This window comes from Pipistrellus kuhlii, unplaced genomic scaffold (genome assembly GCF_014108245.1).
Source record: "Pipistrellus kuhlii isolate mPipKuh1 unplaced genomic scaffold, mPipKuh1.p scaffold_m20_p_7, whole genome shotgun sequence".
Taxonomy (NCBI): Eukaryota; Metazoa; Chordata; class Mammalia; order Chiroptera; family Vespertilionidae; genus Pipistrellus; species Pipistrellus kuhlii.
In genome coordinates this window covers 21,202,777-21,230,166 of record NW_023425573.1, presented here as the reverse complement: position 1 = coordinate 21,230,166, position 27,390 = coordinate 21,202,777, and the positions used below count along the sequence as shown (strand labels likewise).

Here is a 27,390-nt window from a genome sequence, read left to right as displayed (position 1 = left end):
AAACTTATTAACTCAACAAGTATTTATTGAGCACCTGATCTCTGCTCTTTGTATACATTAAATTTACAATAAAAGTGATTTAAGCCCATAGCTAGTGCAAATTTAAAACTTAGCACTTATGTGATGAGCACTGTGGATGTGGTGCAGTTCTAAAACATACAAGTATTACCCCATAACATTCATTGCAGAGTGCATGCTACACTCTCAGTTTCATCTCAACACAGAAAACCTATAATCACACTCTTCCTTTCATTTTGGACTTTCCTACAGCAGAGCTTAATAGTCCAGCTAATTTTTTACTTATATCATATTTCTATTCTGGAGACAGGTCTAGGTTGATGATTTAGTCTTTTAATTGTTTAGTGTTACACACTTCGAATGCTTAGTCCTCGGCGTCATTTCTTCACCCATTTAATATTTAATTACAATTATGAAAACAATTCAGATCTTTGTAATGGGCATTATGTTCTTGCAATTGGAATCTTTAGCTAAGGCATAGACCAGCGACTACTCCAAACCAATTAAAGGGATCTTGGCAGTACTGGCTGTTACAAAGATGGCAGGTTGACCAACACTAGGACTTAGACTTTGTGTTGGTAATCCATGAGAAGTGAGGAATAAGTAGAAGGGAAGGGAGCATTTGTTTTGGTGACAGGATCCCATTCTTCTGCTGTGAAGTTGAGTTGGAGCAGAGCTGTGGATTTGGGGAAGTGGAGCAAACAAATCCCTTAATACTGTGTAGGAAGAATAGTGCCTGTTACCCATGTGATGCAACAGCAGCTCTGCTGCATAGTAACAGGTACTGGTGGGTGCCTTTTCCCAGGCCTGGAGTGGTTTTAGAATACCTAATGAAATTCATTACTGATTTGAGAGGAAGAGAGTGAGTGTAAAAAGCACTATAAAAACTCAATCCAATCCAGGGCAGTCTTGGCACATGCCTCCACCCAGTTGGAGTATTTCCAGAAGAAGAGACACATTAAATTCTAGAGGGACAAATCCAGCCGTTGTAAAGCTATAAATCAATGCTGCTCAGTACCAGTTTTACTCAGTGTCTCTGCAAGCAGCTGTACTGAGAAATTAACTTATCCCACCATCCTTATATACATCTGTCTCTTTGACTGAAATATTGAACAAAACAGCTCTCCTGCTTCAGAGAGAACTACCGGATCCATAGCCTGGATTCTCACTGTCACAGAACATAATGCATTCATGCCAAACACTGCCAGATCCCAGGCTCTACATGCTCTGAAATATATCATTGTAATTTGCATTTTAAAACCTCATGTCCACCCCACCATCCATGGCTCAGTGGTTGAGTGTTGACTTATGAACCAGGAGGTCACAGTTCGATTCCCAGTCAGGGTACATGCCCAGGTTGTGGAATTGATCCCCAATGTGGGGTATGGAGGAGGCAGCCAATCAGTTATTCTTTTTCATCATTGATGTTTCTATCTCTCCCTCTCCCTTCCTCTCTGAAATAAATAAAAATATAGTTTTACAAAAACACAAAAACCATCATGTCTACAAAAATTATAAGGCATTGAATATCCTGAAAATTACACAAGCATTGAATATTCTGAATTAATTAACAAGTTTTCTGAAAAGATAGCACTCAACTAATATATCTCTTCCAGAGGTCAAGACTGAATACATTAGATGAAGCAGATCAGCTAGGTTTTGTAACTTTGTGTCAAAATAATCTCAGTGCAGCATTTTAAACAAGAAAGTCTTCATAAATGTAATTTATTGATTAACTTGTATGTTTTAGCCTGAAATGAAAATCTACTCTCCGATAGATGCTTACATCTGTTATAAGCTATGGTTTTTATTGGGCATAACAAGGAAAGCTTAGGACTTAGTTTTTCTATGGTTTTATTGTGACTTGTGAGCTCTAATTTTTCTATTCTATGAATTTAAGTGACATGTACTTCAGGTGGAAGAGGTGCCCTAGTAAAACGTCTTCTTTGAAGGTCTGCTAGTCTCCAGCTTATTTATTAATCCTGTAGTTTGTAGCTGATGGGAGATGAAATTTAAAAGACAGTGCAAACAAGATTGTAGGGGGCCTCTTAAAATATCTTGATGCCATTTGCCTTTAAATCTGTCAATTGCAATACAAAAGGAGCCACATGCTCACATGGTGGTATAAAGAAATGAGAGAAGGAAAGTGCTAGTAGTTATGCCACCAGCTTGAGACCAAAGGGCTCAAGCACTAAAGCTGAAAACACAAGAAAGAAAAGGGACATAACCAACCAAATCTGTGACTGAGATAAGAGCTGTCTGATGCTTTTACAATACATTCTATTTTATTTGCTACATTTAATATACAAAAATTGTATTAGGGTGGGAAAGAGGTTCTAGAATAAGACAGGTGTTTCAGATTTGACCTTGTGGGGCAGTAGGTAAAATCAAGGTATGGTTTTACAGGATAGGAGGTAATAGAAAAGGACTATGGATATCCATAGCTGAACTGGAGTGAAATACCACCCTTGAAAGGCATTCAAAGCCAACTAAAAATAAAATGAAATAAATGTTTGCACCAAACCAAACATTTGGAAACTGCATGTCTCTTAAGCTATCATTTTGTGATCTTTAGAATTGACCTTTGCCTGGGAATATAGGGAATTGTAACTTAAAATAAGTCTAAATAAAGTAATTTTTGTCAAAAGATACTGATTTTAGGAAGATTTTGTTTTTAATTACTTTAATTGATGTCGTAGTGTCTCTACTTTTTCTACTTCAAAATGTTGAGTTTTACAGCTCTTTCATGTAGTAGGTTATGTTGGGCAACAAATGTCTTCTTTTCTTCAAATAGTGTATGGAGTTCTGAATTTTATTTGCTACATCTACCAATCTTGCTGAAAGGGCCCTTTCCAGAGAAAATCTTCACTTTACATTTTCCTCCATTTATTTAAGGATTTATAAAATGGGTTAATTTTCTTTTATTTTGATGCAGAAAGTACATGGAAATATTTATTATTGGCCCATTGTGTTACATTTTGTTTTGTTTCACTTTTTATATTTGGAAAATCATAAAATCAAACATTGACTGTTACTTTGAGGAGTGCATTAGAAATTATTAAAACATCAATAAAGATTTCTGGGGCTTTAGCAGCAGAGATCTTTCAAAGAAGGCCTTAGAAATGGAAGCTAAATCTGTGTGCCTTGCAAACTGGGGTTGAGCAAGGGTAGTGGGAAACTGTTGATGTCATTGTCGTGAAAAAGAAAACAAATTTTATTTTCATTTTCAAGATAACTTTAGCATACACATTTCATGGTGCCCACTCCAGCTTCCGGGCCTTAAAATAAACCAAACAACCATTTCTTCTCATTTGGGTTAATATAAATCATCAAAGGGACAGGGAACTTAGTCGTGTCCTTGATTTTATGTTCTGTGATCTGTTATTCTCTCTTTTGGGCTCTATCATTTAAACACACCAACCCTATAATTAAACAATCACACCTTCTCCCACTAGCATTTCTTTATCTTTCTATTGTAGTACTATGGGCAGCTTATTTGAAGGCAGTGCCATTCTTTTCAGCTTTAGGACTTTTTCATTTTATTTTATTTTTATTAATTTTAGAGGGAGTGGGGGGCATGGGGCAGGAGAGAGAGAGAAGGGTTTATTAGTTGTTTCATTTATCCATGAATTGGTTGATTCTTGTATTTGCTCTGAACGGGGATCAAACCGGCAACCTTGGCCCATCAGGAGATTGCTTTAACCAAGGAGCTACACAAGCCAGGACTTCAGCTTCATGTCTTCAATGCAGTGTGATTATAAAGCTATTTTCAGACTCTTCTCCATTTTCACCACACTGTGCCCATAATAGTTATGTTGTTCATTTCTGTTAGAGAATCATCCAGCTTCTTGCTATCAAGGCAAAAAGGCTCAGAGCCAAGCAATTAATTCTGACACAGGATCTATGCTTCAGTGACAACTAAGGTAGCCTGTGATACTTTGATTGCTAGCAGGGTGCCAACATTTTGAAACAGGCTCAAGTAAACCTCACAAGGAAGTATCTAATTCAGCAAAAGTGATAATGATCATTATAATACTATAGCAAGTAACAGAAGATCTTTCTTCCCATTGACAAAGGTAAAGTTTACATAGAATTATGGGTGTGTGAGGACTTAGTGAACAGCTTAGATTACTGAGTGAGATGTCACATATTTCAGGATCTTCTCCTATTATTTGAGATCTGGATATAACAGTTGTGTGGCTTTGCCCTAAATGACGGGAGTCTCTGTGAAGCTATTGGAAGATTGTGCAATGTCAAAGCCTTGGTGATACTAAGACATGAAACCCAACCAGGCATTAAGAAGATTATATGTGTCAGTGGTTAATATTATGTTTTCTTTTTCTACAGCAAGAAAAACCCAGACTTCCTGAGCCTTTGGATTATGAAACTATCATTGAAGAACTTGAAAAGACGTATCAGAATGATCCCCTTCGAGATCTCCTCTTCTTCCCCAGTGACGACTTCTCTGTAAGTGTGCTCCTTTCAAGCCATCCAAGTTCAGGAGGGCCCACAAAATGATTAGGGGGTTAGGGGGGTCCAGCCCTTCCTGTGGTCACCCTATGTTACAGTCACTGCAGTGGTAGTCTCCATCCAGCAATTTCCAGTGCCCAAGAACCTCATACATTTGGAAGATGGTGGCTAAGTGACACAGTGGCCACTTGGAATGGAAGCAGCACAGGGCACTCACTGCCTGGGTGCAGTTAGTCCTGTATCTCCGCCAATGTATGGGTTTCCAACCACTGTCCTACCTGGCCTACTTCCTCCTTCAGACCATTTCTAACTAAAAGGTTCCAAGCAACTGTAACCAAGTGATGACAAAGGTGGGACTCTCTTGGCCCAAAAGAGTCAATTCTTAAAAGTCACTCTTAATCTTGGATGTCCTTTCATAAGGAAATGATAAGGCCTGTGGGCAAAGAAAGCTAGGAAGGTGCATCTTCATGGAGGGCTTTGTGATTTTTTGATATGCCCTTTCTAGGACAATGTTCATTGGCACAGAGACCACTCTTAGGGAGGTAAACAGAATGAATAAAAATGAAATGCGTGTTGAGAAGGAACACAGTGAAGTTATGGGTGCTGAGCAGCCATGTGTCCCAACCATTCCATTTGTGTTTATTTTAAACATTATAAATTGCTAGTAAATGTCTAATTATGAAACAGATCTCCAGGGGCAGGTGGTAAATTTTCCCATTTTTTCCTAAAAGAAAGGGACTCTCCGACATCACCAACGTGAGCATTTTAAAGCAGATGTAAGACGGCTCTGAGGTCATCCTGTGAAAGAACCATTGGGCCTCAGAGCTCACATTTCCTCAAACAGCCTCAGACTTCCCTTCCCTCCCCTTCTTTGGGGGCAGATCAGGCTTCTGGCTTCTAAATGTTTATTGTTTTCACCTTCCTCCATGGCTCAATAAAAAAGAAGGTATTATGGAAGTTAATTTTCTGTTCCACGTACAAGAAGGATAGAAGAAAGGCGATAGATTTGTAAGTAGGAAAAGGAAACTCTCCCAATCTTTTTCAGATTTTTAAATGGCTCCCACTTTTGACACACTTTAAGAGAAGCTTATCTCATGCAGAGATCTTATTATCATGGTTGGATCAGGCCACTAGGTCTTGAACTGCAAACACAAAGTTGACCCATCTTTGTTTTTAATTCTGTATCCTCATTTTCTTTCCAACTGAAAGCAGACTTAACAGCCTTTCTCTGTCAAACAACAGCACACACACACACACACACACACACACACACACACGAAAAAAACCCTCAAAACTTGGAGAACTTTTTCTCCTAGCTCTGTTGTTCAGAAATATGTCAAAAGCTACACCAAGTTCCCAAACTCAAGAAGAGAGTAGATGACATGAAACATTTTCACTGAATTTGACTTCATTTTTTTTGGTATCTTTCACACACTCACGTCAAAATGATCTGATTATGGTATGACCTTTCTGTCCTATTGGTGTAAACAGAGCACATAATAGGTACTTTTTTTTCTTTTCCCAAAGTGAACATTCCAGTAAACACACTGAATTATTTTATCCTGTGCCATCAACCCCATAGCCAACCAAATGAAGGGCAAACCCCCGAGCATTGCCCAAGGGCTTCTCCGACATCTGGTTCTTGTCCATTTCTCAAGGCCATGCTCTTTTTCCCCTATCCAACCCTCACCCCTGTCAAACACAGTCACCCTAATTCCCAACTGGGATAATATACTAGCACAATTCTGGGTATAACATTCTGTCACCCCTCAGACTATGTCCTTTCTTTATTCATTCAACAAATGTATAATCCTGAGTGTTAGGCATGAATCTCAGAATGGGGGATCAGCATTGATTAGATAGAAATCACCTTGTTTTAATGGAGCTTACCTTTTACTGGGAGGAATAAGGCAAAAAAAAAAAAAAGTAAACAAATTAATTAACAAGATAGTTTGGAGAAAGAGCAGTTCCATGAAGAAAATGAGAGGAGGCCATGCAATAGAAACTGACTAGAGGAGCTGGACTGGGTGGTCACGGACAACACCAATAACAAGATTAAACTGAGGAGGACCAACCATGCTAAAAGCTACGAGGGGCATTTCAGGCTGAGGAAGCTGTTACAAAGGCCCCGCAGAGAGCGCTCTGAGATTGAAGAGTGGCCTGGGCGAACAGAGAGGGAGGATGGTCAGAGAGGAAGTCAGGCAAGGACAAGGTAAGCTGTTGAGCCATCTTCAAATGCAAGTGGCAAGTCACTGGAGTGTTTCAAAGAGAACAAGTGGCCTGGTGTGTGTTATTAGAGCATATAAGAGGGTGAAGAGGAACCTGGGAGAACAGTTGGGAGACTAACTGCCAATTAGCAGGTGTTCAAGAGACATATGATGCTAAGGAGTCCCCCTGATCAGACAAGTAGCTAAATTTTCGTTTACATTAAGCACCTGCCAAATGAAAGAATGGTGTCGAATATTACTGCATGAAATTGCCAGCTTTTTAACAAAATGCAGATGGATAGTTTTTCCTCCCTCCTGAGTTGACAAACTGTGGCCCATGGGTGGCTTGATGTCTATTTTTATATGTCCTGTGAAGTAAGAATGATTTTTATGTGAGTGTTGTTATTTTTAGAGGACCCTAAACAATTTACCTGACCCTTTACAGAATCTGCTATACAGATTCCTGCTAAAATTAATTGTCTTTATGTGTTGGGGTTTTTCCCTCTTCCTCTACGTGGAATTAAGATCCTTCCTTACAGATTATCTGCCCCTCTCTGCCCCATCTTCTACCTATGTCACATGTCAGGGGTGTTGGTTACTAACAGCAAGCCTCCTGTTCACCAGGCTAGAGGATCGTTTCCCAGACTCATTCTTGAGCGATGGTAAGGATTCTGTGGGATGTGTGTGGACAGTCTCCACCCGTCCCATGGGAAGTGGTAGTAGATGACCACTCCAATCCTAACGTATCAAGAACAGAAGGAAGGGGAACAGCTCCAGCTCCTCACCCTCCTTCCAGTGGTCCTTAGCCCAACTGTGACTCACTGATTGGAGAATTCAGCTCACTTCTGTGTTTCCACATTTCCAAGCACCCACACTGAGAGCAGACATGATTCATTGCTTGGTTTGTTTCATCAATATTTATTTAGCACACACAAGGCACTGAATATAGAACAGCACTTCCTAGACGAGTGAGGCTGACAGGAAAAGCAAAAGCCCTGTGGTTAAGATGTGTGTGCCCTAATATGGATGAAACATAAAGTTGATTAAGAATGCTTAGTGTCAAGAATTCCTACCTCGGTTCTGTCTACCCAAGCTCTTGGCCCAAGCCTTCATTCATCACCATCATTTTTGGCCTGGATCCCCAGAAGTGGCCTTTAAAGGGTCCTGCTGCTTCTTCCCTGACTACATGGATAACCTACCTACCATTCTTTCTGTTGCCTGAGCTTGCCAAGGTCACAGGGCCTTTACCCGTTTTGCAAGCTGGTTCCTGTTTTTCATTCATGGTTCAGTTCTTATGCTCCCTCCCCAAAGACACATCCCTGACCTCCAGCCTCCATTTCCCAACTCCCACACTATGTCACCTACCCCATAAGCCTTCTTGCTTCTCTTTGTAGAGTGTGTCACTACCTAGAAATATCTGTTTGCTTTGCCATTCCTGGTGTTTCTCGCTGTCAGAGTGTCGCCTGTACTAAGACGGGATATCTTTTATCTTGGTCATTGCAAAGCCCCCAGAAATAAGGGTGGCACTTGGCACAACACAAGTAGAAAGTTAATATTTATTTTAGAAACATGTAAGTTATTATTTTAGAATATAACTTTATTCCTTTACGAAGCAAACAGCCATTCTGAAAGGAAATTTGAGAATAAAGAGAATGAAGTAATGAAGAATAAAATGATCATTAATATACTTTCCTCAAAAGTCACCTCAGAAAAACAGCACTGAGATCATGACCCCCTGCTGCAGAGACTCATTCCACCAAGGACAGTGCCTGGCTCATTTCCTCCCTATAACACTTAATGTACTTATGCACATGCTTTTTGTTACTAGGCAAAGGAGAAATCCATTTATAACTGTATTTCAAGTACTCAACACAGTGTCTGACTCATGAGCATTCACTTAAGACTGCTGAACACTGAATTAAAAACATCTTCTTCCAGGAGAAGGAACTGAAGTAGCAGCATCTTCCTTTATCTTGACACTCCAGGTAGAAACGATTTCTCCTGGTGCGTGGGTTCTGGAAGCGGGCATCATGACCCGTATGACTTAGAATGATTCACTAGAAATAAGCAGTTTTGGCCTGCTCATTAACAGTACATTCAAAAACATGTACTACTTCAATAATTATATTTGCCAGTCTTGTTTTTCTCATCTATCTTTTTGAAGCTGGTAGCAATAGAAACTTAAGACCCTAAAAAAAATAAAGAACTTAGTCACCAAATTGCAGCTTAGTGAATTAGGCAAGGAGAGTAAAGGAAGGTAAAAATAAAAGCTAGAGGACAGTGTTGAGGACACCCTGAATCATATTGTGAAGCGATTCCATTTAAGGAGAGGAAGACACAAAATAGAAGAACACAGAGTGAGAAAGCCAGAAATGAGTCTCTTGCTAAGTGAAAGACACCGAGAGCTGGAGGTGGAATAATTTCTGGGAGTTACAAAGTGTAAATAAATAAGAAAGTTTAGAGGTCTGAAAGCTAGCAACACCTCACACTGTGGGAAAGCATATTTCAATACTGCCCACACCAGGAAAACTCTTATGTTTCAGTTCAGCCTTATAGTCCATCTCTGAGAGCTAAGTTGTGACTATCACCAATATAGGCAAGGTTATGCTTTTAACCTGGAAAAATTCCATTGTCAAAGTCAAAGGTCTATGCCACACACCTGAAATAGCCTATTTAGATAGTCACACCATCTTCTCAAAACCCTCCTTCATATCAAATCCCTAATTCATTACAGAATTAGTCGCTCAGGGCTCTTCATCCTGCCATTTTCATTGGCTTGATATTAAGACTGAGTGAATTGTGATTTCTTAGCATACCAATGGTTTGTTCGTTTCATAGTATGTTTTTGGCTATAAAAAGCAACTGGTGATGGGGATTTCCAGACTCAACCACATGGGTCATTTGGTGAGAGGAAGCAGAAAGGTCTTATTTTAATTTTTGAAAGGCAGAAAGGTCATAAGATTGTTGGCTGTTTTTTGTTTGTTTGTTTGTTTTTTCCTTGCTTTTCTTACTGAGACACAACCTAACATGTTATAGGAATCTCAACCTCTTTATAAAAAATGTTTTGTATTGATTTCAGAGAGGCAGGGAGAGGGAGAGATAGAAACATCAATGATCAGAGGGAATCACTGATCAGCTGGCCCCTGAATGCCCCACACTGAGGATCAAGCCCACAACCCGGCACGTACCCTGACCGGGAATGAAACCATGGCCTCCTGGTTGATAGGTCGATGCTCAGCCACTAAGCCGTACTACCTGGGCTCAACCTCTTTTTAATCCTTGGCTTCTGAGCCCAAGTGACTCCCAGTGTTCATGCAAGAATGCTATAATTGTGATTTAAAAGCTAAATAATAGTCTTTGTCAAACTAGGTTGTTTCTAAGTTATAATAGTTCTGTCATTTACAAGCTAATGAAGCTGAGATTTGAAAAGCCTTTTATTCAAGGATGGGGAGTAACTGTAAAGATAAATGAACATAAGCACCTTGACTTTTATTATTAGAATTTCTGTCCAAGTAATATGCTGTGGCCAGCTGCGTCTTAGAAAAATAAGGTGCACAACTTGAGGGAAATTAATACTTTAATATCCCTGAAATCCACAGTGAGTGGTGACATTGAATAATTGGCACTGTAGTAAAACAGTCTGGAGTGTGTATTTCAATTCAGTAAGAACGTGTGGAGATTGCCCTGGGCTCCATTGTACTAGTAATGTATGTCCAAATAAAGATTGGACACTTATAGTCATAGAAGCATTATTCAAATAACCCCAAAGTGGAAACAACCCAAATGTCCATCAAATGGCGAATGGATAAACAGTTCTACCTGAAAGGAAATTAAGTACTGACACGTGCTAGAGCATGGATGAACCTTGGAATATTATGTAAGTGAAAGAAGCCAGTTATAAAAAGCCGCATACTGTATGATTCCATTTGCATGAAGTGTCCAAAATAGGCAAATTATGAGACATAAAGTAGATTAGTAATCATCAAGGGTTGGGAAAAAGGAAGAATGGAAAGTAACTGCTAATGGTATGGGTTTTGAGTGGGGGATGGGGGTGATGAAACTGTTCTAAAATTAAATATTGATGATGGTTTACAGCCCTGTGGATATACCTAAACCAGATATAGGACACATAACAACAATAAAAATATATGTCTACACTCATTCCTTAAAACAAACAAAATATCATGAAGAACACGGCAAAGCATTTACTTTCTTTCTATAATTTATCCTCAAAGCAGAGTTTTTGTGATTTATACTTGAAACAACACACCTGTACAATGACTGACTTAACTAATCACCTTGCAGAGTTTTTGCCCTAAAGATTCTATAGTTAAGCTACAGGTGGCAACCATATAGTTCAAAGAAGAGAAAATCTATGTTGCATGAATTAGAGAAGATTTTCAAATGGAATTGGCACCTATCCTAAGCCTCAGATGAGAAAAGAACAAGGAAAGAAAGGGATTCTCTGAGAAGCGGAGGAGCATGGGCAAAAATGGTGCAGGACTGAGCCCCGGATAGAAGAAGGGATGTGAGCAGCCATGAGAGAAGATGCCATGGCAGGGTGGCTGTCTGTGTCAGGGCTGCTTGTGTCTGAGGCGGCTCGTCACAGGGTCATGACAGGGCCATGTCTTCCGGCCTCACAGCCAGCATGTTTCTTCACTGTGCAACCTTGGAGAGAGCTCAGACCACTGTCGGGAGTCCTTGCCCAGGGGAGGTCCTAGTGCATAAGTATCTGTATGTTGGAGCACTGGGTTCTATTCACGCTAACATTTTTCCATAGTACGTAGAATATTTTATCCTCACCTCCTAAAAGGAGGTGCACATTTTGAAGACTAGGAAATGAATCACAAAACAGAAGTGAAATGACTTGCTCAGGGGTTTGCCAGTCTAGGAGTAAAACTTAAATAAGGCTCCAAACCTCCCTCCTTATACACTTACATCCTGTAACAGAGATGTCTCCATGCTCACATTGGCTGGAGGAAGATGACTGTCCAGTGATGGCTGCTCACTATCTGTGCATCTCCCATACAGTTTACCTTCAGCACAATGAAGGCATTAAAGTGATTTTCTTATGTATTTAAAAATTTAAAAAAATGAAATCACAACAATACTCTTCTGAATGTGGTTTTTAAAAATGTTTTTCAAGTAACTAGTGTAATATAAGCTCCTGTTTAAAATTGAGGCACTGTCCGTGTCTCAGTCTGAGAAATTGTGTTGGAGGTCACATTCAGACACGTGCTGGGTTGGGATTGATTGCAACTGCTAGTTAACAATCCCTGTTGTGAGGCCCATTGACTTCTCAAGCTGGGGCTGATTGATTACTGCTGACACCAGCATCTCTGTCTTCTTCTTTGAACAGCTGGGATATGCAATGCTGTTACAGGAAGCTGTGCTCAGCCCAGGATAGGATAAGTGGCCTCTTTTTTAGACTTAGACAGTGGCCTTTGGTCAATTGAGAAATGGCCCTGATGTGCTTGGAATGAAGTCTTCTGTGGTCATGTGTGCCAGCAGAATGGTGGCTGTGGCAAAGCCACCAAGACAGCCCACTGCAGAGTGGAGGAACCAGAAAGTGACAGGGCGTAGTCTAAGCGGTCTGAATAGTATGGGCCTGAAATGACAAACAAGCCTGCATGCATTGTTTCATAAATAAAAATGATAGTTTTTATTTCCAAATGCCTAATCTCTGCACAATAGGCCGCTTGTAAAACTACCTCCAGAAGAGGAGCTCGGCTGAGTTCCAGCCCAGTCTCAGATCCATTTCATGCTATTGAGCTGTACTAATTGTCGACCAGACGGTTTATAAAAGAGAACAGGAAGTCTGCTGTGGCCAAGGCAATTTGTCGTGGTCTGAAAGCATCCAATTCTCAGAAAAGAAATTCTCAGTAACCTTAACAAATGTGACTGTATACTTTTTTTATTTGATCAATTTATTTTTGCTTCGAGGAGACACATTATAAAAGTCAAAAGTGAGCAGAAGTACCACGATTCTTGCAGTTAAAACTGCTTTTTCAGGCAGGTTCTCCAGTATTACAAAAAATTTAACTGGCCAATAACCTGTTATGGGCATTTATTTTAACGTGTATTCCTTTTCTTGTATCTTCTGTATTCTGTGCTAAGTATTAGATGTGCTATAATTCCATGCATGCTGTAAAATAATGTTTTAGATTTATCTCTAAATCTAAACTGGGTTGACTCACCCCAAGTTATCATTTCAAAACCAGAGGTCATCAGGAATCACTCATAACCATTGTACTCATGACTAAACACATGATCTGTTTTTATGACCTCAGCCTGAATGAATTCCCAATCTCATACATTGCATATGAACATTAGCTTAAGTATGGGGGCTCTATGTTTACTACACGACATCATGAATCAAGTAGTGATGTAATTATTGTTACTGAAAACCTGAGCTCACATTTCAGAAGCTTACTATTAAGAAAAATAAGCTTCTTACAATAGATCAGTATTCACTCTATTGTACAGAGCAGTGATCTTAGTGGGACGGCAGGTTTATAGGGTAACTGAACAGGAAGGTTACATTTGGGCCATGTTACGTACTCTACTTCCCACCACACTTAGAGTATTTAGAACAGCTATTTTTTTTTCAAAATGCACAAAATCAATAGGAGACTATAGTGCATAATGAAGAAGAGGAATCTTTTACTTTTTATATAAATCTTTTATTATAAAATAATGGCTGAAATCTAGGAAAAAAATTATTTAGAGAAAAAAATTCCTAATCTTGTCAATGGATTATGATGTAATGTCCCCTGGAAACCAAACAAGTAACACTGTATCTGTGATTATCTGTCCAAATAGGAAATAAGTTATTCCCAAATAACTGAAATCCAGCAGAACTCAATTTAAACATGCATTTAAGTCTTCTACTCCAAACTTTAATAGGGTTTATTTGCTGTTTATCTAACAGAGTGAATAACATAAAAGAAACAAGATGAAAGAAGATATTCAAAAGGAATGAAAAAAATGCAAAATATAAATAATAATAAATCTTAAGTTGGGTCCTATCATACTTCCCATGGGAAGGGATGTCTCCCTGTGTGTGGACCTGCCCTTTGCTTGAATTGATGGTTACTTCCTAACTGTTCACATAACTGCAATCAAATCCTATGACAAATTCACTAACCAAGGGAGCTCAGTCCATAGCTGTATTTTAGGATGAGCACTGATTTTTTTTACCATATGATGTACCATGACATTGTGTTCTCATTAATTTTTAGTCTGTGATCTTATTAGACTCACATGATTTTCTTCCTCTTTCACAGTGTTCAGGCCCATGTTCCCCTTACAGATAAACTCGCACACCATATATGCTTACCACATGAGCACACATATACAGACTCACACATGCTCAACACCTTCAACAAATCAGTAGGTACACCCCCAACCAAGCACTGAGGTTATAGCAGTAAACTAAAAAGACCGAATGTCTTGCTCTCATGGAGCTCATATCAGGAGTGAAGAAAGAGAAGACTTGAAGAAAATAGGAGTCCAGGATTTGAAAAAAAGTAATGATACTGCCCTTGGTGGCAGAACTTATAGCATCTGTGAACCCAGAAGACTAAATTCCCTGGATCCCTCTCTTTCCCACCTTCCCCCAAATAGGAAAGGGTCTGAGACTTCCATCTGTTCCAATAATTAGTCTAGACAAAATACCGCTTTTCTAGAACAGTTCAAATGAACTTTATTATGTCTAATTAATCATTTGGGGATTAGGAATTTACAAAATAAAAGATCCCAACAGTTGGCACCACGTATGTGAACAGACTCATCATTGCATCATCCCTGTAATCAAAAGGAGCACAGACTGAAGAGAGCTGGGAGCTGGTGATGGGAAGTAACTGTTTTGCAACCTCTCCTACTCCCCATCTTGATAGAACTGAATACATATGAAGAAGAAACAAACTGTGAATTCTGTGTTAGATATTTTGTTATAAGAGATACTCTATACTTTCAGTTCAGAAGAATATACATTCATTTAATAGAAGGTTCTTTTGCATTGAAGTTAAAAATATTTTGTTCATTTTAACAACAATAACAAAAAGACACCAGAAATGTGACTTGTTTTCTTCAAGGTACAGATATACTGAACATCCTTTCTTCCCTCCCATCCCTAATTGTAGTTATACACAGACACACACAAACAGTTCTAAAAAGGGCTAAATTTATTCTGTTGATATTCAAGAGATTATTTACAGTAGAATTAAAATAATGATTTTATATCTTTTCTCTTTTATTTTATACTTATCATTAGCAACAACAACAAAGGTATCAATAGAAATGAACCAGTCACAATAAATAGATGTCCAAATTTTCATTTTCTGTAGAGGAGGAACGAACTTAAAAAATCATGAGCTTCACTGATGAACAGTCATTATAATAATGCTGGTAAGTGGTAAAAAAGGAGAGTTGGAATTTTCTCTCCTAGAAAATAAGTTGGCAAGAACCAAGGAAATGTCACTGAAATCTCTTGTCCTTAAATGCTAAGATGGAAAAGACCTCCCCGCTATGTTTTTAGTATAGTGGTGTGCACAATATTTTTAAGTTGGAGGGCTTAATTTATTTTCATTGTTTCTCTCAGACAGCCACAGTTCCTTGGGATATCCAAACATTGTACTCAACAGTACCTGAAGATGCAGAGCACAAAGCAGAAAGTTTACTGGTGAAAGAGGTAAATATGATGTTTCCAATTCTTTCTTTTATAAAACTCTCCCCTAGGTAGTTATTAATTATCATTGTCTTCCTCACCTTTTCAATAGAGATTTGATCATCATTACCTGAAGATGTATTCCATTTTTCTGTTAATAATTTTTCATTATCTGCTGACTATTCAACTTTTGGATTTTTGTTTTGTTTTGTTTTTACTTAACTTAAAAATCCCACATTAAGCAATGTTTTAGTATTCTTAATAGGCAGGTTTAATTTTATTTTACTTATTTGGACTGAGTTATAGGCAAGGTCATACTATGTGAGAATTTTTTATAACAGAGTTTCTATTTTAAGAGATACGTTTCTTTCAAGTACCAACTATGGAAATATTAATGTGAACAGCTAAAAGGGACTGATAGAAATCTGTTGCTATGTCATCTACTTGCACTTGAAGGATGTAGGGAAGGCCTACAGCACTGCTGCTTCTCCTAACCAGAGAGCAGGTTGTTTTAGGACAGGGATTGGGCTGGCACATAACAGCTACTAGCAGGTGGTTATTGAATAAATAAATGGAGCCAATCCTTCCTGTACAGAAAAAACAATGATAAAACTTAATCAAGCATAGGTCAAAGTAAAAGTATTGAAGTATAAATGCAGTCTTTAATCCTGAGAAAGTAGTGTTTCCCAATTAGGATTTAGTTAAAGCCACACACAACAGCAAAACCCTTTCACAGCTCCTAAACATATCTGTATGAATATAAATTAGCTTTATTTTTGTACATATTAATACCAAGCTAAGTAATTGTATTTTATATTATACTATTCTTTTTTACATATACATGTTTGTATATGTGTATAGATATTATTATATATCTTTATATTATACTATTCAATTCAGGTCACTTTTTGCCATAAATTTACCTGTTTATTTTTCCAATTCCATGATTTTATATTTATTTCCTAAAGTTCACATTAAATTATAAAGTCTATCTTAAGGAGGTAGGAAAAAAACATGCAAAGTTAGATAACATCAGGTAATCTGAATGTACTATTTTCATATTTATTAATAAAAATAATAAGTGTGATGTCAGTATTATAATATTTTATTTACAGTCTCTTTAGAGGAAGTTTTGATATCTACCAGGGCATCACTGTTTAAAAAAAGAGTTGGCAAATTATTTTCTACTCAAGAAAATTAGAAACATTGAGACTAGGTCTACAAAATCATGCAGTACGTGTATGTTATCTTAGGTAGGGTTTGAAATGTTTAGGACATTGAATTCCTAACAGGAAATATTTAACCAGGTTTTCCTGCATGGACTTCACAAAATATTGCACGTTCTTCATAATGATCTGTAACACTGTTGTTATGTTCACTTTAGTGTATTTTATAGTTTTGCTAAAAATAAGTGGAATGTTAAAAATCCATTTCCTTTTCTTAGCATCCATTGCTATCTTTTAAAAACTATTAATTTTCAATTATGTGTAACTAGCTTACTAATCTCTCCTATCTTAATAGTTCTTATTCAAGTTTTAGTTGTGTAGCCATATCATCTGCAAATAAAATGTCTTCTTTTCTAATAAGTATATCATTTATTTAATTTTTGTCTTATTTTATTATCTAATGTCTCTAAAACAATGTTGAATAATAATGCTAATATTGGGCATCCTGTCTTATTGGTATTGTATGACATTTTCTGGCATAAAAGAAATGTCCAAAGAGGGTCTTTCTTTGTCTCAACAGTCCTTATAAACTCTTGCTACTTAGGTTTTGAAATGTATATTCACTTTATTGATATAACAGCTCTTCTACTTAAATTTATAAAGCACTGTAATAGAATTAGTAGATCGCTATCCTGTGGATCCACACTTGCATTTCTGGTATAAACTTTTCATTCCAGTTGCATTATTACCTTCATACTCTACTACATTAGAATTGCTAATATTTTATTTTAAATGTTTGTATTAATATTCATGAGTGGAGTCTGTCGTTTTCTCTTTTTCCCCTTTTGGTGTTAGAGAAATGTTAGCTTTAGAAAATAAATTGAGATAGTTTTCAATTTTTTTCATATTCTGGAATAAACAAATATCCAGTGAAATGAAACAGAGTATCTAGAAACATCTACAGTAAGTACACATGGTTTCTTAATAAATGGGAAATAAGGCATTTGAAATTCTTTAGGGAAGGGTGAGCAATTCAACAAATACAAATTGGTTCACCATTTTGGATGAATGAATATAAAGTTAGGATTCTCTATCTCACATTACACATAAAAAAATAACTCCAGATAAATATTAAAAACCTGAGTGATTAATCCCAGATATGTATGAAAAAAACAACAAAAATTGTTAAAATGTAGGATAATATTTTAACAGGAAACTTATGAAAAATGGTCAAATTTAAGCAAATAAAAATGTTAATGTTTATATAATAAATGGTACCATAAAGCCAGAAGACAATACTTAACTATAGAAATTATTTGCAACTCATTATATCTTTCGTTACATACATAAAGACACACATGTTCCTTAATAGACTGACTTGATGAGAATATTTGTACTGTTCACAAGATAGTATGTCCCTCATTTGACAAACATGTAAGCTTTCTGCCTCAGTTTCTCCATCTTTAAATAGAGATATTAATAGTCCCAATGCTGTGTTTCTAAAACTAAATATAGCAGTAACATGAAAACATTTGGAAAGTAACAATTGGGGAGCAGTATCTTTATCTGATCCCCCTAAGTGACTTAAAATCAACATCTCTAACCATAAAAAATATCAGACACTTCCCTGATAAAACAAACCTCACTTCCTGCCACTAGGGTTTGGGGGAGCAATTAAAGGATCTATAAATAGGATAAAGACTTCCTAAGCCAAAAACTTCTAGAACCAAGTTTTCCTTTGACTTTGTACAAAAGGATAATAGAAAGCCAGAAACACAGAACACTAACTAAAAATAAGCTCTTGGTTTGGACTTTCAAAACAAAGAAGATGAGAGAGCAGAGAATTGAGAATGATACAGTGGCCTAACAGGGAGCAATGGTCTACGGACCACTTCAGCCTAATGGCTGAGAAAAATACTGACAATCTACTAAGGTAGCAAGTTACTCTGCCAACAAAGCCCTCAGCAGATTCCGGAAATCAGCCAGCTGCAGGAGTAGAGCAATGATAAAAAGAGGACTAAGTCGTGAGTCCAGGACTCCAAGTCAAGGCATAAAATATTCCAGGATTTAAGATTTACGAAAACATTAAAGAATAGAAGCAAATATCTATCTACCTGTCTATCTATCTATCTATCTATCTATCTATCTATCTACCTACCTACCTATTTGTATGTGTGTGCATGTGCACACACACACAAAATTATATACTGCCCTTATCTAGATAGTACTAGGTTACTGAGGGAGGAAAATTTTAAGCGGAGATAAACCCATAAATAATATTGGAAGTCTTCAGGTGTAATATCTTCTGCATAACCAAGTTAAAAATAGTTCATTATGCTATTAACTTATGTATAAAAATATTGCTTAATTTATTTAGAAACAAAATTTTGTGAACATAAAAAACAATACAATCAAATGAATATAATATTGAAAATGAAATTTCTTCCTCTTCCACCATCTGGACCCAGACAAATGGTATACAACCAATTCATGAGAAAATTATGTATATGCAGGATAGAATCTGTATTATATTGAGACGTAAAAGACATATTAAATAAAAACTTGAGTCCTAGACATAGCAAAGAAAATTAAGCAGAGAGACTGGCCATGATTTTAAATGTATTTCATGCTGCTCATTTTTCTTGAAAGAAATATATCTAACTATAATGAGATTTATCTTGGTTCAAGAAAACACAATAAAATTCTTACTTTTACAATTAAAATAACTTTGTCTTTTATGTTTAATTTTGGATAGCATATTATATACAGTGTTAAAGAAACCATTCTTTTTATCAAAATGCCTCTGCAATTTATAGAAAAATTTTTAATCTAATATGTAAAATTATGTACACCCAAATTTACCCTGAAGTAAGAATAAATCCTTGAATAAGTAAATCTGGGTTTTTGCATGTATAAATAAATTAAGTAAAAATGAAGGCTGTTTCCTGATTCTGAACCATTGGATAGCAAATGAATGATTCTAATGCATTCATTAACTTCAGACCAGAGTATGATAAGCATAGTTTTGCTCACTATAGAACTAATGTCTCTGATATGACACCAGGTCTACATGTATAAATTAATTCAGTGGAAGAAACAGGAAAATAGAAATATAAAAATCTCCCCAAATTAAAAAGTTAGTTTTTTCTTAATAAAATTAATGAAAATAAAATTATTTTGATCTTTTTGTTTTAAAGAATGGGGTTCTTTCTTAATTCACTGATGAAGGTTTTACTAGAGGCCAAAGGACTTTTCATTTTCTGTTTATTTTTTTAAGTAAATTTGTAAGTAAAGCCACTAACATATTGTGACCTCAAGAATTTAATGGAGCCCAGCTTGAGAGGCTTAGTAGTTGAGCATCAGCTATGAACCAGAAGGCCATGGTTCAATTCCTGGACAGGGTACATGCCTGGGTTGCAGGTTTGATCCCCAGTAGAGGCCATGCAGGAGGCAGCAGATCACCAATTCTCATCATTGATGTTTCTCTTCTCTCCCTCACTCCCTTCCTCTCTGAAATCAATTAAAAAAAATTATTGGAAAATATCACCAAAATCTGTTATTACTCTATATTTAACTTAGTTATATCCTAATATATAAAAACCCAGGGTCCATAATGTCCAAAACGACCTAGGGCTCTACCAAACACTGGAAGTCAATCCTGCAGTCAGTGCTGGGTTGCCATGGTTACCCAGCACTGACTGCCAAGGGGGCTGCAGATCAGACCTAGAGAGAGGCCCAAAGAGAGATGCAGGTCCTGATCCATAGCCTAGTGGCAGCTGTTGATTAGCCGTTGCTTCTCTCTCTTCAGGCTTTACCAGCAGCTGCATCTCTGTTTCTCTCTGGGCCTCCATGAGGGCTACTGATCAGACCTGCCTCTCTGATCAGGCCCACAGATAGGCCAGGAGACGCTGACTGTCAAAAAACTGACCAATCAGAACCAAATCTGGGTTAACCGTGAGAAGTCAATGGTTGCCTAGGAGGTGGAGCTTTCAACACTAACTGGCATAGAAACTGACCAATCAGTACCAAATTTGCTGGCAAGGGAAGGCAGTTGGGGGCAAGATCAGGTGGGCAGGAGAGGGCAGTTAGGGGTGAACAGGCAGGCAGGTAGAGCCAGTGAGAAGCCATCAGGCAGGCAAACAGAGGATTTAGGGGCAATCAGTCAGGCAGGCAGAGGCAGTTAGGGGTGATCAGGCAGGTAGGCAGGTGAGTAGTTAGGAGCTAGCAGTCCCAGATTGTGAGAGGGATGTCCGACTGCCGATCAGGCCTAAACAGGCAATCAGACATCCTCCAAGGGGTCCTTGATTGGAGAGGGTGCAGGCTGGGCTGAGGGAACTGCCTCCCCTCTGTGCACTGGGCCACTAATATATATATGTGTGTGTGTTTGTGTGTGTATATATATACTTACATATATATGACTTTATTTCTGTCATGGCCAGAATAAAATGGATCATCAGATTTTCTTTATACTAAATGTAGAACATTAAAGATAATAAGCATATGAAAATTGATTAAGGTAAATTCAAATGAATTATCTTTTTAGTGGCATTAGAATAAAATATATATTAAAAAAAAACACTGATGAAAACAAAATGGGTTTGTGGTTCACTTTAACAACCATGAAGAAATTTATTTTCTAGTCACCAAAGTCCCTAGAATAATATAGTCTAGTTTCTAAATATACAAAACTTCCAATTATAAGTTGGCTTCCCCTTCTCCATAATAAAAAGTATCCTATGTTTGGTAGTAAATGGATAGAAAGACAGAAGTGCAAGTCAGAGACCCTGGAGTGCTAGAATAATAAAGAAACCACTTTAAATTTTCACCTAATATTTCAATTATACTGAATTACAACCCAAACTTTATGCCTTTCATGAGAAGAATGATTAGATCATAACATTACCAAGGTTTTTAGTACCACCCATTATTTATATCCTGACAGATTACTTGTGAAAAGTAGCTAGGAAATTAGTGTGTCTGGTCTCAGGTCAGGCACAGGTATGATTTATAAAAGTCTAATATCAACCACCTCAATTCAACACATTCTGAAAAAAAGCAAACCAAATGTTTTTATCTACTTTCAATTTAGAATCAACAACAAAAAAACAAAAAAAAATAGGCTATTCTATAATTCAAAGTGAGAAAATAGTTTAAAAATGATTTTTTCTTATGGTTGTAATTTGATATGACACTGTTTTGTGTTCCACATGCATTATTTATATACATGCTACCACTACCTAATATCAAATAATATTTTTGACAATCAAACTCAAATCCATTAAAAAAGGTTGTACCATGATTCCTGAAACTGAGTCATATCTATATTTACATAATTTATTTTGTACAAACCCATTATTTTTAATTCTCTCCCAAGAGTATAAGTATTTTTAAAATATTATTAACTTGTTTTTATATTGCAGAAATTATTGGATTTTAAAGGGATACATAATATGATCCAATTAAAGAAAAAATATTTTCGGTGCTTTTTCCCCCCTCTAAAACATCAGTGTATTGAGTGCCCACATGACCTGGTTTACAGGAATAGTTTCATGTTCTACTTGTTGGCTTGGTTAACAGCATCATCTTTGAACTTGAAGTGTTTTAATATGGACAATAAGTTATCCAGCCACCCTTTCAATACATAATTTGCCTAAATTCACCCAATTTCATGATGCTACATTTTCAAAATTTATACAATGGCCATATTTACTCCTAAACTTTATATAAAGAATGGCATGATTATGAAAGTTACCACAATCAGTTTACTAATATAGAATTAATCCCAGTGGTGATTAAGGGCCAAAATGAACACCTTTTGTGGTTGCATAAATCTTTTTGGCCAGAAAGTAGCCATGTAATTAAATAAATCTGTATGGCTAAAAAGAAAAACAAGTTTGCATCTAAAAAGCCATTTACTACCTGCTTATTACTCTGTGGCCAGAATCTAATAGCCATTTTCAGAGATGGACAAATTATATTGTCAAACCAAAATTGCTCTTTGGGTTGGTAACATGATTTGAATTGATTCTAATGATTCTCTAAAGAGAAGAGGGAGAAATGAAATATTTTCTTTACGGTAATCTGCTGCTCTTTACAATTGTCCAATCTTTTCTAAAATATTTAGATTTTGAGAACTTTCGGGGTATCATGTTTAGTAATTTCTATGGGGAAAAAAGATATACAAGATTCATTCAATCAACAAATATATATTGAATATCCACTATAAATAAAACCCAATACTGGAGTTGACATGTTCCTTGCCCATTTCAAAGGTTGTGTCCACTTGAGTGAAAGCTGGAGGATGATCTTTTACTCAACTTCACTGTATAAAGCTAAGACCCTAATGGATTCATCTCAGAGACAAAGAGCATGACAAGGACTTAGCCACACTGTTACTCCAGTGGAATGATGGATTTAGGCTCCCCCCCCCCACACACACACACACCCTTACAGATTTCATCCTATTCAGTAGATTCATGTGGGACCCTGGAACCTGCATTTTAATTAGCAACCTCAAAAATTTCAGGAACACAATAGAGTTTAGGAAACACTATCCTAACAGGCATAAAAGCCTTTATGTATGTTGACTTGGCTCAGTTTTTTGTGTGTGCCTGCATGCCACAGGCAGAGATGCTAATATAAAGGCTAAACAAACAAACAATTAATGAATAGTCCAGCTGGTGTGGCTCAGCAATTGAGCATCAACCCAGAAACCAAGAGGTTGCCAGGTTGATTCCCAATCAAGGCACATGCACGGCTTGCGGACTATATTTCTATCTTTTCCTCTCCCTTCCTCTCACTCTAAAAATCAGTGAAATTATATTTTAAGTAAGTAAATAATAAGTAAGTGACTAAATGACTAAAACGTGAATTGGGTCATTACTGTTTGGAAAAGTTAATCAGCTCAGCATACTTCACCTTTGAAGTAGACTGTAGTAGCCTTCGTTATAGAGGGGATAAGGAGTTGATATTATGAAACTGGTGCTGTGGGATTGGTTGTTAGCAAGAAGAAAATGGAACTATTGCCTCATGGTAACAAGCACAGTTGACTTTGAATTTGTAACAGGTCATTTCAGCTTACATTTGGGACAAAGAGGAATTGTAGTCATAATTATCATAGTTCTTAATGATCTTCTTAGTGACTGTGTGGGCTGGAACAAAGAATAGAAAATAATTTTCCATGCATAACATTTCCAAGATGCCATAGCTATGTATGGGAAACATTTATGTGTTTGTAAAATGCACTGGCTTTCTCAGAATCAGAGAAATCATAGATTTAGAAGGATTCTTAAGGGTTATCTAGTATAACCTTAATTCTCATCTACCCACCACCAGATACATTAAATCTGTCCCAAAAAAATTCATAAATTATTTGATTCAAAACAAGATTCTTTGTGAATGTGAATTATAGATCAACTCAAACTATAAAAAACTGATTTTTAAAGCAAGTATTTTTTTAAGTATTTACCGTATGCTAAGTCCTTTATAGGAATTGTGTTTTTGATCCTATTAAAGTTGATATATTTAGACAGATAAAGAAATTAAGAGTTGTTAAGTTGCTTCATTGATCTAACATCAGAATTAAAAACCAGATCTGTCTGATTCCAAGACAAAAAAACAGAAATGCCATAAAAGCATCTGGAATGATGGTCCAGCTGTGCTAAAAAAAAAAAAAAAGAAAAAAGAAAAAAGTCTGCAATCATCATGCAATTCATAAATTAGCTAAATGAACTTTGAGAGTCAGACAAATCCAATTTGAAATCACATGTAGGATCTTGAGCAAAGATCTGAGGTTCTCTTTGCCTCTGTGATCTTTAAGATGGGAATCATAAAATATATTTCAGTGTTTATTAAGATGATATGTAAAGAGCCTAGTACAGGATTTAACAAGCACTTGCCTCCAAGACAAACAAACAAAAAGAGGTAGTTCTTTAATATAGCACACTAATATAAGAAAGTACCACATTCATTTTTGGCCAGTGAGATTCAGGATTAGCACATCTCATATTTATTCAATATTAAGCCAGGGGCATTTTGTGGATATTGTGTGTAATATGCATGAGTAGACATGTTTATCATGCTTAAATATAGGGACTATCCATAATAAGAAAAGACAAGTAAGTCAATGCATCTTTTCTTTTTTTTTTGATGTTTTTTATTTTTATTTTTTATTTATTTATTTTTTTAACAGCAAAAGTTTTCTTTTATTCTACACACTTCTATTTTTTTACATATTTTACCTTCTAGGCTACTTATTATTACTTTTTTTTCCTTATTAATCACATATAAATCAACATGAGCTCTCCACATGGTTTGTTTCTATATTCAGTGACAGGATTCTATCTAAAAGTTGGATTGTTTTATCAGCCATCAGCTCTTTACAGGCTTGACATAGATTTTTTTTTTTAATCAATCTTTATTGTTCATATTATTACAAAGGTTCCTCATTTCTTCCCCCCTCCACCAGGTTCCCACTCCACCCTCCGCCCCCTCCCCATCCCCCATTGTCCTCATCCATAGGTGCACAGTTTATGCTCAGTCTCTTCCTCCCTCCTTTTCCCCGTTAGTAAATCCCTTTTCATATAGTAAATCAGTTACTCAGCATTTTCTCATATCAATAATACCTCCACATGCCCAATGATACACTTCACACAAAAGACATTTCCAAATAGGACAACCAGCCTCATCCGGGCCCCACCCAAGGCACTCACAGATCAACCCCCCAGCGCTATATTAACTCAACACATCCAGATCTAAGCCTTCATCACTTGATTCAGCAGACCCTCAAGTTCCCGCAAAAGTTTCCAGCCATGTCTGAGAGGCAGCCGTGGGGTAGGGGCAGGCGAGGAGCGAGCTGTTCCGGGCCTGGCTGCTCAGGGCCTGGCCTCTGTTGCTCTGGTTTGTTCCACAACCAGCTGCTCCGGGTCTGGTCACTGCCGCTCCCGACCTAGTTGCTCTGGACTTGGCTGCTGCTGCTCCAAGCCTGGCCGCTCCCAGCCTGGCAGGTCAATGCATCTTATGAAAACCTCCAGATCAGAAAGCATAGAGATAGATATTATGGGGCAGAAATTTCCAATTCATTCAAATATTCTAAATGTGCAATAGCTATATCAGAGATCCAAATAAACAAATTTTGATTGACCAAACTCATGTTGGAAAGTGAGCACTAATTGTAGAACAAGAAGGAAGCCCTATAGTTTCTGATTCAATGATATACCTTCTATTTGCATTTTGCTTAGAAAGAATATATATTGGTTTGGTGATTTTATAATCAAGAATTTAAAACATACTTTGAGTATTCTAACCTAAGAAAATAATCCAAAATAGGTGGGACTTGGGGGAGGATGGGAGGACCATATACATGAAGAAAACACTGAAGTATTCTTTCAACCATGGCACAAAATTTCAAGTAGCCATGGTAACTATTCATTATTTCCTTTTCTCTAAGACTTTGCTCAAATGGCAAGTGTAATATCCTAACCAATCTATTTAAATTAACCCTCTTCCCCCAGCTCTATCCCTCCCCACCTCTGTTTTATTTTTCGTGACATTATCCACTAACATATTGCACAATTTACTTATTTTTTTATATTTATTAACCATGTTTTCACAAAGGGATACACTTCAAGAGGGAATGACTTTTAGCCTCTTGATCACTGATGGGTTCCCATCACTTAGAACACATGTGTCAAACACAAGGCCCGCGGGCCAAATCCGTCCCGCCAGGCCTTGCAATGTGGCCCGCACCGCGCTGTCATCACTGCACTCTGCTGCGTTTCCATCACAATGACAGTTTATGACTGTTCAGTAAACCATTCGGCCCGCGATTTAAGCTGGATTTTAGATTTTGGCCCCTTCTCTGATTGAGTTCGACACCCCTAACTTAGAACACCCCCAGGCCACAGTAAGGGCTCCATAATGTTTGTTGAATTAGTTAATTAATGACCCCAAAACTAGGAGTCTGGGTAAATAAGGTAAGATATTTTATTCTACTTCTTTAAAGTGGTCATAGAATTTAGAAAGCAAATTTTTAAATCTTCAGAATATGCCATTATGGGAACAAAAAGCTATTTAAATTCTAATATATACTTACAGAGGAACGAGGTCAAGCAATGTATCAGAAAAAAAAAGATTGAAACAGAATTTAAAAAGGGAGTGGGTTTATGCTTTTTGTTTTATGTTTTAGAATACATTTATTTCATTTGAGAACTATTGCAAGGTATTGAGAAGGGAGCGTTAAGTGAGAAAGTATAAGAAAGAACTATAATCATGAGTGTTCTGTCTCCAAGGCTCAGGATACTGTGGGCCTATATGCTTCTTATCCGAATCCCTGGCATCCCTAAATGAACATGGAATTTGTTAGCTAAGTTTCATATCAGAGTTCAGTTTTCCTCTTATATTCAGAAACATGTGATCTGCAGATTTGCCTCAGGAATTGGCAAGTTAAGAAATTTAATGTTAGCTAAATAGTCAGTTTTGTTGACATCTCTCCCAGTCTAGTCATTACAGATCTCCTGAATTCTCTTTTATTTGTCTGATGGCTTTGTTGCTGTTTTGTTTTTAAGCTCTTCTCTTCTCCTGCAGGCCCTGCCCTCATCCTCCTACTCCTGTCTTTGTCCCAGTCTCATGTATTGTTTCACCCTCAGTCCCTGGTTTGTGTGTGGGTGTTTCCCTGAACAAATAAACCTATGGTGCTAAGAAAGTTCAATGCTAGAGAAACCCATAGCAACTGAAGACTCCTAATTCCCCTCCCCTCTTTCTGCTTATTCTGTGCATCTTGAGCCAGGTGCCTGTATCCTGGGTTTCCCATCAACCTTTCTTCACCATCCCCTGGGCCATCTCTCCCACTTTCTGTTTTTGC

At 37.2% G+C, this 27,390-nt stretch overlaps 1 protein-coding gene across 16 annotated transcripts in view; it reads left to right on the top strand.

Annotated features, from left to right (window-relative positions):
* DOCK10 (dedicator of cytokinesis 10) overlaps window positions 1-27,390 on the top strand; it is a 208,645-nt gene that overhangs the window by 80,331 nt on the left and 100,924 nt on the right. For all 16 annotated transcript variants that reach the window (XM_045575320.1, XM_045575321.1, XM_045575322.1 and 13 more), the window contains exons 2-3: window positions 4,366-4,485; window positions 15,298-15,387. In XM_045575320.1, coding sequence (XP_045431276.1) covers window positions 4,366-4,485; window positions 15,298-15,387 — 210 coding nt within the window. The remainder of the gene's footprint in view (window positions 1-4,365; window positions 4,486-15,297; window positions 15,388-27,390) is intronic.